The sequence below is a fragment of the Fusarium keratoplasticum genome, chromosome 10 (assembly GCF_025433545.1).
Source record: "Fusarium keratoplasticum isolate Fu6.1 chromosome 10, whole genome shotgun sequence".
NCBI classification, from domain to species: Eukaryota; Fungi; Ascomycota; class Sordariomycetes; order Hypocreales; family Nectriaceae; genus Fusarium; species Fusarium keratoplasticum.
Genome location: NC_070538.1, coordinates 1,599,699 through 1,610,858, shown reverse-complemented (window position 1 = coordinate 1,610,858; position 11,160 = coordinate 1,599,699). Strand labels below are relative to the sequence as shown.

The 11,160-nt window shown below is 54.7% G+C and overlaps 5 protein-coding genes across 5 annotated transcripts; 4 read left to right on the top strand and 1 right to left on the bottom strand.

The window, feature by feature from the left end:
- Positions 1-344: 344 nt before the first annotated feature.
- On the top strand, positions 345-1,999 carry NCS57_01239100 (3-phytase; the record flags this gene model as incomplete). Its single annotated transcript, XM_053062065.1, has 2 exons — positions 345-628; positions 682-1,999. The coding sequence occupies 2 exons, from the start codon at positions 345-347 to the stop codon at positions 1,997-1,999; spliced, it is 1,602 nt and encodes a 533-aa protein (XP_052908593.1).
- An 838-nt stretch (positions 2,000-2,837) lies between these two features.
- NCS57_01239000 (uncharacterized protein) lies at positions 2,838-3,691 on the top strand (the record flags this gene model as incomplete). The annotated part of the gene is made up of 2 exons (XM_053062064.1): positions 2,838-2,942; positions 3,098-3,691. The coding sequence occupies 2 exons, from the start codon at positions 2,838-2,840 to the stop codon at positions 3,689-3,691; spliced, it is 699 nt and encodes a 232-aa protein (XP_052908592.1).
- Positions 3,692-4,424: 733 nt separating this feature from the next.
- NCS57_01238900 (Inositol-1-monophosphatase) lies at positions 4,425-5,367 on the top strand (the record flags this gene model as incomplete). Its single annotated transcript, XM_053062063.1, has 2 exons — positions 4,425-4,542; positions 4,592-5,367. The coding sequence occupies 2 exons, from the start codon at positions 4,425-4,427 to the stop codon at positions 5,365-5,367; spliced, it is 894 nt and encodes a 297-aa protein (XP_052908591.1).
- Positions 5,368-5,735: 368 nt separating this feature from the next.
- On the bottom strand, positions 5,736-7,066 carry NCS57_01238800 (uncharacterized protein; the record flags this gene model as incomplete). Its single annotated transcript, XM_053062062.1, has 3 exons — positions 5,736-5,862; positions 5,912-6,735; positions 6,788-7,066. The coding sequence occupies 3 exons, from the start codon at positions 7,064-7,066 to the stop codon at positions 5,736-5,738; spliced, it is 1,230 nt and encodes a 409-aa protein (XP_052908590.1).
- Positions 7,067-8,319: 1,253 nt separating this feature from the next.
- On the top strand, positions 8,320-10,803 carry NCS57_01238700 (Lysophospholipase; the record flags this gene model as incomplete). The annotated part of the gene is made up of 1 exon (XM_053062061.1): positions 8,320-10,803. One exon carries the CDS (start codon positions 8,320-8,322, stop codon positions 10,801-10,803), a length of 2,484 nt encoding a protein of 827 aa, XP_052908589.1.
- Positions 10,804-11,160: the final 357 nt, after the last annotated feature.

Below are 11,160 nucleotides of genomic sequence, written 5' to 3'. Positions count from 1 at the left end.
AGTATAAAATCAAAATAACGGCACAAGACGCCCTTGTACACTCACTCAAGTGCAGGGTGCTCAAAGTGGCTGACAAAGTGCCTCATTCGTCGACCAACCACGTGGTCCACCTCGAGGCCATGTCTTGAACGTCAAACATTCAGGGATAGCCGAGCAGCTCGTTCATCTCGTTCACCCTCAGCCCCGCAACCTGACTCGACTCGATGGAATTATCCCTTGACAACATTGACGCACACGACTCTACAGCATCTTTTACTGAAATACAATCAGCCAGAGCTGCTGAGCTGATGGGTCTCGCCAGCGGGAGCTAGCATATCCCTGTCACGATTACCGAATCACTGGAGATGGTGCATCTTGGGCGGCGCGCCGGAGACGAGGACGACGCGCCTCCCATCGCGGATCACCGGGACGACGACGACGACATGTCTGATTCTGACCCCGAGAGGGGACGCCTGCTTCATCATGACGACGATGATGGTGTTGATACAGAGAGCCGCTCGGACGCTGAGCGGCTTGAGAGCTGGCATGAGGAGCACCGCCGTCGTGAGACGAGACGATGGAGCTACCTCGTCATGGTCATCAGCACCATCGCATTAACTACAGTCCTCGGCTTCTGGGTCCGCAATGGGTGAGTAATATGAGTTGATGCTCATCTTTAAGTCAAGCTGACACATCTGATAGAACTCGACCGGTTGGGTGTGAGTATGATGGGAGCTGTAATGACATCTCTCGGCTCTGGGGGCAGTACTCTGCATACTTCTCAATCCCGTCTGAGCTTGATGCTTCAACCCCAGGCGAGTGTGATGTGACGTTTGCACTCGTCTTGTCCCGTCATGGGGCCAGATACCCAACCGCCAGCAAGTCTGCAGCATACAACGCTACCATTGCCCGCATCCAAAAGTCTGCCACTATGTATGGCAAGAACTACAAGTGGCTCAAGGAATATACCTACACCCTGGGTGCTGAAGACCTGACTGAGTTTGGCCAGCAGCAGATGGTCGACTCTGGCAGGGCCTTTTATGAACGGTACATGGGACTCGCCGAGAAGACGGAGCCGTTTGTTCGGGCATCGGGCTCGGATCGGGTCATCATGTCGTCTTACAACTTTACACAGGGCTTTTATGCATCGCGAGGAGAGTCTGGAGACGATTATACTCGGGATGTCCTCATCATCCCTGAGGAACCTGGCGTCAACAACACCATGTCGCATGGATCGTGCGCCTCATTTGAAAGCGATAAAGTTCCCAAAGACGCAGACGAAAAGGCCGAAGTTGCGTGGGGAGCGAGATTCCTCCCCGAGATTCGAAATAGGTTGAATCACCACCTACCAGGAGTCAACCTGACGCTGGAGGAAACCATCTACATGATGGACATGTGCCCGTTCCACGCGGCCGACACTCCCGACGGCGCTGGTCACTCGAGGTTCTGCGACCTCTTCACTAAGGCAGACTGGCGAAGTTACGACTACTACATGACCCTAAGCAAGTTCTACAAGTTTGGCAACGGCAATGCCTTGGGGCCGACACAAGGTGTTGGATATGTCAACGAGCTCGTCTCACGCTTGACAGGGCAGCCTGTTGACGACCACACCACGACCAACAGCACATTGGACTCATCACCAAAGACGTTCCCTCTTGACCGGGCCCTTTACGCAGACTTTAGCCACGACAACAGCATGGTCTCCATCTTCTCGGCACTGGGCTTGTACAACTCAACCACCCTGCTGCCAAAGGACCACATTGTGCCCGCCATCAAGGCACACGGCTACTCATCAACATGGGTAGTTCCTTTTGGAGCACGAATGTACGTCGAGAAGCTCGAGTGCGGCGCCATCAGGAATGATAAGAGGGACGAGTACGTGCGAGTCCTGGTCAACGACCGTGTGATGCCGCTAGAGACCTGCGGAGGCGACGAGTACGGTCTCTGCAGACTAGAAGACTTTGTGGAGAGTCTGTCGTTTGCCGCCGCGGGAGGTCACTGGGATCGATGCGGTGGATAAAGGTAGAAAGACAGGGATTAGATGGATATCAATTATTTGCACGAATTGAATTGGCGAGGCTGGTGGTGTCCGAGATGGACCGAAATAGAAACCAGACGGGACGCAAGGGAGTAATACAGGAATACGGGATTGCTTTGAAGGAATGCTGGCGGAATGGAATGATTTGATAGCATGCACTTGAGAATTGGTACAGACATGAACGATTGCTATGCTCACTTAATAAATGAAGCTATATCGCATTCACAGGTGAATGTAACCATGAGAGATAGATATGCTTACGCTCAGGATAGTCGAGATGAAGCTGACCAGTCCGTGCATCCCTCCAGCTCCCTGCAAGCCCAGATCTCTGACCTCGTCCCAGCGGAGCCGGGGACCTGGAGCATGCACTAGCGGGACTCCACTGATGCTAAATTCAGCGCTGAGCATCAGCGCCAAGCCCACTGTAATCAGGTCTGTCTGTCAGCGGGCTTGAAGCTTGAATCCCCCCCATCCCCTCCAAAGTCCGAGAGTTTCGTAATTGATGCGAGCAGAGTTGAAGCTTTTCCCGAGTAAGCACCGCCACCTTCACTCATCCAACAACCTAACAAACACAGAAATTCGGCAGCCTGGCGGGAGACAAGGCGCCCTTTTTTCTCTCTCCGAACAACTCATCGCCTTGCCAACTCGCCTTTGCACGACGCTGGTAATCGTCAAGGATTCAGCTGCGCCTTTCGATTACCGACTGTGCTTCCCACCCCCAATCACGCGACCGAACACGAGGTAGAAATCAACAGCTTTGCTCACTCCCCCCCGAGAGCTTCCAGAGCCGGGTTGAAGCTATCGCCGCTCGTCGGACAAGATGGTGTCGACGGCTGGAGGCATCGTCATTGCCATCTTTGTGCTGCTGATTGCAGCTGCTGTCGGATGGGTCGTCTTTACACAGCTGCGCGCCCGCAGACTTGGGGTACGTTTGATTGTTCTTTTCCGCGATAACCACTCGATTTCTCTATTCCTTGCTGTCCGGCCATTGTATCTCCAGCTATGCGCGCCTCGCCGCGACATCGCAGCTGGTCCTCGCAAAACATTTACCCAATTCATCATGCTGACCTCATCTTGTAGCTTCCTCCCCCGAGCCTTAAGTCATACCTACCATGGCATAAAGAGGAAAGTCCGTACGGGCCGCCGCGACCTGCGCCCGGCGGCATCGTCGGCTGGTTCAACGACCAGGTCCGCAAGTTCAAGAACCGCAACAACCGGTCCGCCGCCGGCGCCTACGAGCAGAGCCTCGGCGGCGGTGCGCCCCGCGGACGTCGTGGGTTCGGACCCCTCGATCCCGATGAGGCCTGGGACACACGCGTCGGTCATGAGGCGGATGCGTACGGATACTACGAGGAGGATGTTGGTGGTCGGGGCCGGGATACCGGGTACGGCGGAAGCAGTGGTGGAGGCTACAACATGAACCTCGCGGCTACGCCGGGGCTTTCGGGAGGACGATTCGACGACGAGGAGGACCGAGGCCGAAGAGCGAGCAGGAGCCCTGCGTCCGGACCTGGTGGGCGAAACCCTTTTGACGACGACGCCGGCTCGAGCCTGCGGGGAGTCAGCCCGCGACCGATCGACACGGGTGTCCCGTCGTCGAAGCCCAAGAACAGGAGTGGCAGCGCAGACAGCAGCCCGACAGAGCGGAGGTCTGTGTTTAGGGAGGAGGTGTAGCCCGTCTGATGTTGACGACTGGGTGAAGCGAAGCTGCCATCTCGACGGAGCTCGCCTACTGTGCTGTGGGATTACGAGGAGACAAAAAAAAGCTACATGGGGATATGAGTCTTGCCGATTTCCTCTTGTCTTTTTCTCTCGCGTTGTTAGGTCACTTTTTCTTGTTTTTACTGGTCTGGGGAACCTGCGGTTCGAGCATGGCTGTGTGCCGGTCTGGGTATCGCTGGGCGGAACTCTGATATATCATGACTATCTTCTCTTTTCCTCCCGTTACCGTGTCCTCCGAGATGCGACTGTTTTCTGTCATGGATATGGGAAATACTATAGTGTAACTTGCAAATCAACGGCGTTTTATGATGAAAGGACCGTCTGTGGATTCCACTTCTGTGGGGGGTTTGGGGATTTCCTTGGTCAACAGTCCAATGGCAGAGGGCCAAGGGGTCAACGTGCTCCTTGTTCCCTGTCTGACAGTTTAGTTCTTATCAATGGCTAAATGTGACATCCTCTTTACGGCAGTTTGATGCTACTTCCGGCTGGGGAACCTCCGGACGGAGCTTGTTCCGGCCCGGCACCCCGGCCTTTTCGGCCCCTCCTTACGTCGCCGAGCTTTGCCCCGCCAAAACTTGTGCCCCTCCATAAATCACTCCTCCACCGACATCATCATCATCGTCGTCAGCAACTGACCACCTTTTGGTTTTTTTTTTTCTCAATTGACCTCTTCTGAAGCTACACAATGGCGGACCTCGATCTCAAAGCTGTTCATGATGAGATGATCTCGGTCGCTTACGAGGCCGGCGCCATGATCTTGGCTGCCAACCCTGCCGAGCTCGACACGGACACCAAGCTCAACTGTACAAAACACCCACATCTGGTACATCCTCAAGACTGACCTCTTGCTAGCTGTCGACATCGTCACCGAAGCCGACAAGGGTGTCGAGAAGATGGTTTCGACCCGCCTCTCCTCCGCGTTCCCTTCCATCTCCTTCATGGGCGAAGAGACATACAAGCCCGGCATGAGACTTGGCCCCGAACCGACTTTTGTCGTCGATCCGATCGATGGAACCACAAACTTTGTCCATTCCTTCCCCTCGGCCTGCATCTCCCTCGGCCTCGCCGTCGACCGTCAACCCGCCGTCGGAGTCATCTACAACCCCTGGCAGGACACCCTCTACACGGCTATCAAGGGCCAAGGCGCCTTCCTCACGCGAGGTCGTTCCTCGGAGCCTCAGCGTCTCCCCCTCGCGCGATCCCCGAGACCAATTGAGGGTCTGGGAAGTTCGCTCGTCGGTGTTGAATGGGGTTCCACGCGCGACGGCCCCAACTTTGACCTCAAGGTCGAGACCTTCCGACGACTGGCCGGCAGCAAGGAAACGGGCGGAGCGATGGTGCACTCTCTGCGATCGCTGGGCTCTGCGGCGCTCAACCTCGCCGCTGTGGCAGCAGGACAGCTGGACCTTTACTGGGAAGGTGGATGCTGGGCGTGGGATGTGTGCGCCGGATGGTGTCTGCTGAACGAGGCCGGCGGTCGCATGGTGCACGGGAACCCGGGGGAGTGGGATGTAGAGCTCGAGTCGCGCGTGTACCTCGCCGTGAGAGGGGCGCCGAGTGGCCAGAAGGAGCTCATTGAAGAGTTCTGGGGAGTTCTCAACGGTGGCAAGCTGGATTACTCCGTCTGAGCGAGAGGAGATATAGAAATGTGATACTTGCGTAGAATGGAATCTTGGATAGAGAAAAAACAAATGAATAATGAATGACGATACATGTCACATCTGAATAGCCTCACTCGACTTTAGGCGCGCACACGGTTGTAGCCATAATCAATTGTCATCAGGAAATTATGAGCCATTGATCAGATGACGGCACGCATAATAAAGCAAGCACCTCGTTGCTCCGGAAAAAGAAACCCATAATACAGTTGTAGTGGATCGATCAGTCCCCTTCCCTTGTTTCATCCCGTGAATCCCCTTTTTAAATATGTGTTGGTATCGGAAACTGTCACGCCGTTTGTTGTTTGTATCCATCTCCTCCCCGCGACTGTCACCATTTAAGCGGCATCGGCCTTGACGTCAACCTTCTTGGCGACAGGCTCCCCGGCGGGAGCATCATCTTCCCGAGCTCGCTTGCCGTTGGTGTTGGAATCGTCGGCGGTGGATTGGATGCGAGGCATGGTGCTGTGAACATGTTAGAATCTTGTCGTGGCATCAGGGACATGGGACTTACTCATTGCCATTGTGCTTAACCTCCTCCTTGCGCTGATCCCGATCGCGGCCACCGTCACGGCCTCGGTCACCATCACGACCACCCCGGCCGCGACCACGGCCGCCACGGCCACCGCCTCGTCGGTCCCGGAAGCCGTTCTTCTGGTCGTTCTCACGTCGCTTCTTCCAGTCGTCCTGGTCACGACCCCGGAAGTCCTTTCCACCACGTCCACGGCCTCGTCCACCCTTGTTACCGGACTCGCGACCTTCGTAGAACTTGCGGGGGTTGCTAGCATTGGGCTCAATCTTCCCCTGTCGGATGAGCTCATTCTTCTCGTCACAGTACGCGCGCTTGCTCATGATCTTGAGATCATGCTCCTTCCACTTGGGGGAGGGCTCGAGCTTGATGAACTTGTTGGCCTCCTCCTCGTCGGCAAAGGTGACAAAGACGGAGCCCTTGAAGAGGTTCTCGTTGGTGCGTCGGAGCTTAAGACCCTTGACCTCGCCAAACTGGGCAAAGAAGGTCTCGAGGTCGAACTGGGTGTTGGGGGTCTCGTCACCGAAGCCCTTGACGTAGACTGTGGCGGCCTCGACCTTGGCCTTGGAGGTGTTCATGGGCTTGTAGGGGTACTTGCGCTTGACCTCCTCCTCACCCTCCTCGCCCGAGAGCTCGAGGAACTTGCTGTCCTTGATGGCGGCGACGACGGCGGTGTAAGGCTGGAAAGTGCGCATGCGCTTGAAGGAGTGGATAGTCTTGAGCTTCATGGGCTTGTTCTCGGCTCCACCGCACGACTCCCACATAAACTTGTCCTGGGGGAAATTCCAGTCGCCAAAGTAGAATTCGACCTGCGAGGTGTCAGTAAGAGCGCAATTCAAAGCGCATGGTGTCTGTCTTTACCTGCTTGCGGATGGCATCGGGATCATCCGTCACCTCGCGGGTGCTGGGGTCAAACTTGCGGTTGTTGCGGTGGTTCTCGTGATCGATCTTGGCAGTGGTCTTGAGGATGTTGGTAGACTTGGACTCCTCAGGCTTGTTCTCGGATGTCTCCTCAGCCTTCTCTTGGGGCTTCTCCTCAGTCTTCTCCTCGGTCTTCTCGACAGGCTTCTCCTCAGCAGGCTGGGCAGGAGTAGCCTCGGGGACAGCCTCGACGGGCTTGGGGACTTCAGCGTCGCTCATGTTGACGGCGCGATCGAAGATGGGAGATCAGTATTGATATGCGATCGCGTAATTGGAATCTGTACGACCCGAGGATTGCGAAAAGATGATTTGGAGGAGAAAAATCTAGAGGCAGAGGCGAGGTGAGACGAGTCGCGACAGAAAAGAGGTGGCGGGGTACGATGAAAAAGAGTCACCGGTGTGCGGTGTAAGCCACAAACGGGTGCCTAAAGGGGAAGTATTGCTCAATAGGTTGAAAACTTACAAAAAGGGCAAACAAAGAATATCTTTGTGTTTGCAGACTTAAAATTTCCCAAGTTGGAATTGAGGTAAGGACATGGAAAAAACGCGAGAGATTCTGCCGGCGCTCGAGAAAAAAACTGCATCAAATTCAAAGGTCGACTAGCTCTTGCGATTTCACCGCCCACCGCATCTGGCGCCTGCCGCACGCGCATTTCACCCCCCCACCGTCGCCGTGAAACCCCACTTTCTTGCCGCTCCAGGTGCCTTGGCGCCAGATCTTGACTTCTGAGAAGCAATGTTCCAGGGGGCTCGGCCACTAAAGTCCAGTGAGAGTCCAGGGCCTTGATTGAGATGAGGCACCCGTGAGGGGATTGGGGAACTCGAGGGTGGGCTGCTGATTGGCTGCTGCCCGGTTTGGCTCTTTGGAGCGGACTGTCCGAGTTTCCCATGTCGCAGTGGATGGGCTTGGAGATCCATGGCACATGGGAATGGGATGGGAAATGGTTAGAGGAAAGGATCTACGGCATTGAATGCCATTGGATCTCTTCATCTGCCAGAATCTCCTCATAATCGAGTCAATAACACTTCCATCTTGATCAAACATCAGTGGGACGATGCGGAACTGCCCGACGTGCTTGTGACCCGGGGAGTGATAGGGCAGTACTTGCCGGATGCAGCAGTTGTGCTGTCACCCGAGGTCACCTCCTAATTCCGTCCCTCTGCGCCCCTCTTCCCACTTTTGCCAGACGCGACTCTGAATGACATCAACGGATCCGGCTGAGCTGGCTGTCCGAGCCGTTCTCAACGAGTTGCGCAACCTCGGGCCATTGCAAACCTCTTAACATCCGATCTCAACTTTCTCTGTCACACCTGAGATCCTCTTCTAGATTCAATCTCTCTTTAAACTTGATTTACGACCTGTCTCGTCCAGCGACAATGCTCTGAGTTTTGGCTGGCCGCCACAAAACGCATGCGCCCAGTCAAACTATGATAAAACCAACCGCCAGAAACACCAATTGCTCCCTGAAACAATGAGACATTCCCGAGCCACCTTGAAGGGTCTGACTAGACTCTCTTCGAGGCTTCACACTCGCGCCCCTCGAAGGAGGATCTCCCGCTTGCCGATCCTCCCGCATCGACAGCACCGCCACCTCTTTACGTCCTCATCCAAGCGCGATGCCAAGCAGGACCAACAACGATCTACGTTGCCCGTTGCAGTAATCACCGGCGGACTTTTCATCTGGTGGCTTTACCCTTCTGACGACTTTGCACAGCTTTCAAGCAAGAAGGGGAAGGGCAGGCAACGCCAGGAGCATCAAGAGCAGCACCAGGATACGCAGAAGAAGCCAGATGACGCCTCCAGCCCTGAAGATGACCAGCCCGCCTGGACCAACTTTGCCCGTCGCTTCGAGGCCTTTTGTACGATAAACGATGTCGAGTTTTCGACCTTTTCCGACAAGATTGTCAACTACTTCCTCCCAGAGTGGTCTAGAATGATACCCGGCTATGTTCGAAAGCTTCAGCGCGAATTGTCCATGTCACCAGGCTCTCTGGCCGATGAGATTTGGAAAGACGCACATGATCCTTTGGTCAATCCTGAAATCCGGTACTCTGCCGAGGTTCGCGTTTCATCCGAACTTTGCGATGAAGAAAAGGCCTATCTGGCGAGACGAAAGCGAGTCGCCCGGATAGGCTTGGCAAGGTACCTCGGACTCGAGGAGGATGAGGTTCACCCCGACGATGTTCCAACCATTGCCATGTGCGGTTCCGGCGGAGGTTTGAGAGCACTCATTGCTGGTACTGGTTCAATACTGGCAACTGAAGAAGATGGACTGCTTGACTGTGTGACCTACACCTCTGGTGTGAGTGGTTCATGCTGGCTTCAGGCACTCAATCTTACTTCATTCAACAAGGGAAGCGTTAGCAACCTTTTGGAACACCTCAAGGCCAGGGCATCAACGCACATTGCCTATCCTCCAGTGGCTTTCCAATCTCTCGCCTCGATGCCAACCAACAAGTACCTCCTCAGCGGTATGGTAGAGAAGCTCAAGGGTGATCCCAAGGCTGATTTCGGCCTGGTCGACGTGTACGGTGTCTTGCTAGCTGCAAGATACTTGGTGCCCAAGGGAGATCTCGGGGTTAACGACCGCGACTTCAAACTCTCCAACCAGCGTCAGTACATTCAGTATGGACAACTTCCTCTGCCCATTTACACTGCTGTGCGTCACGAGATACCAGACCTGCCGGCATCCACGTCGCAAAACCCTATCGAATCTGAAATAGCCAAGGAAGAGGCTAAGAAGGAGGCTTGGTTCCAATGGTTCGAAATCACTCCTTATGAGTTCTTCTGCGAAGAATTTGGAGCTGGAATTCCTACCTGGGCTCTTGGTCGCAAGTTCAACGAGGGCAAAGATGTCCCTCCTGAGCATGGCTTCCACCTCCCCGAGATCCGATTGCCTCTCCTGATGGGCGTCTTCGGTAGTGCTTTCTGTGCCACGCTCAGCCACTACTATCGAGAGATCAAGCCTTTGGTTCAGGGCTTGGCTGGGTTTGGAACCATTGACGAACTCATCTCAACTCGTGATGACGACTTGGTCAAGGTTCACCCCATTGATCCCGCGAGGATACCCAACTTTGCCTACGGCATGCATGGCAAACTTGAAAAGACCACTCCTACTAGCATCTACGACAACGAGTACATCCAACTCATGGACGCTGGAATGTCCAACAACCTGCCCATCTACCCCCTGCTCCGACCTGGCCGTGACGTTGACGTTGTCATCGCATTCGATGCCTCAGCCGACATCAAGACGGACAACTGGCTCTCTGTCGCGGATGGATATGCCCGTCAACGTGGTATCAAGGGCTGGCCTGTGGGAATCGGTTGGCCAAAGGAAGGGGAGACCGCCTCTCAAGTCGCTAAGGAGCTCGACGATGCCCAGGCCAAGTCTACCTACGAGGCAGAGGCCAAGCTTCAAGAAGCTAAGCAGGAGCAGAAGGAACTCCGCAAGGAGGCTCATGAAGAAGGAAAGGCTGTCATGGCCGAGGATGAAAAGACCAAATTTGAGCACGGAGACCAAGAGTCTGGTGACTTGGGATACTGCACCGTCTGGGTCGGAACCAACCAAGAGCGTAGCTCCGAGCCACCTCCTCCATCCAAGGCCATCTCGGGTCCGACATCGTGGAAGCTCATGGAGCCCGATGCTGGCATTACCGTCGTCTACATGCCCCTCCTCTCCAACGAGAAGGTGCCCGGTATTTCCCCTGGGTCTACCGACTTCCTGAGCACCTGGAACTTCATCTATACCCCTGACCAGATCGACAGCGTAGTCAAGCTGGCACGGGCAAACTACGAAGAGGGCAAGCAACAGGTCCGAGACACTGTCCGGGCAGTGTATCAGCGGAAGAAGAAGCTTCGTGAGGCTGCTGAGAAATCTCAGCGCCAGGACAGGTATAGAGCTCTCATGCGGAGAGGCGAGGGAGTCCGATTAGGCCAGGGGGATCATTTCAGTTGAGATGGGAGTAGAGAATTCAACATTCCATGACAGAGTGACAGCTGAGGACATGGATACATATGTAATATACCCGAGACGGAAGCAGCAGGGCAGAGCAGAGCAGTGCGTAAATGTAAATCTTTGATTTTGACTCGCCATTTCTCGAGGAGTTTTGTCATTGTTCTACATTGTATCTTACATTGACATTTCCCATCCCGATCCTCTGGGGACCTTGTGCTCCCATGCATTTTTATACACGGCCCAAAGAGTTTTTGGGCCAAGAATTTGTTTGTGTTGTCATCTCATTATCCGCACATACAGGCAGACGCCATGCACCCATCACCGACATCCCTGTCATGAATACGTAAGGTATATATC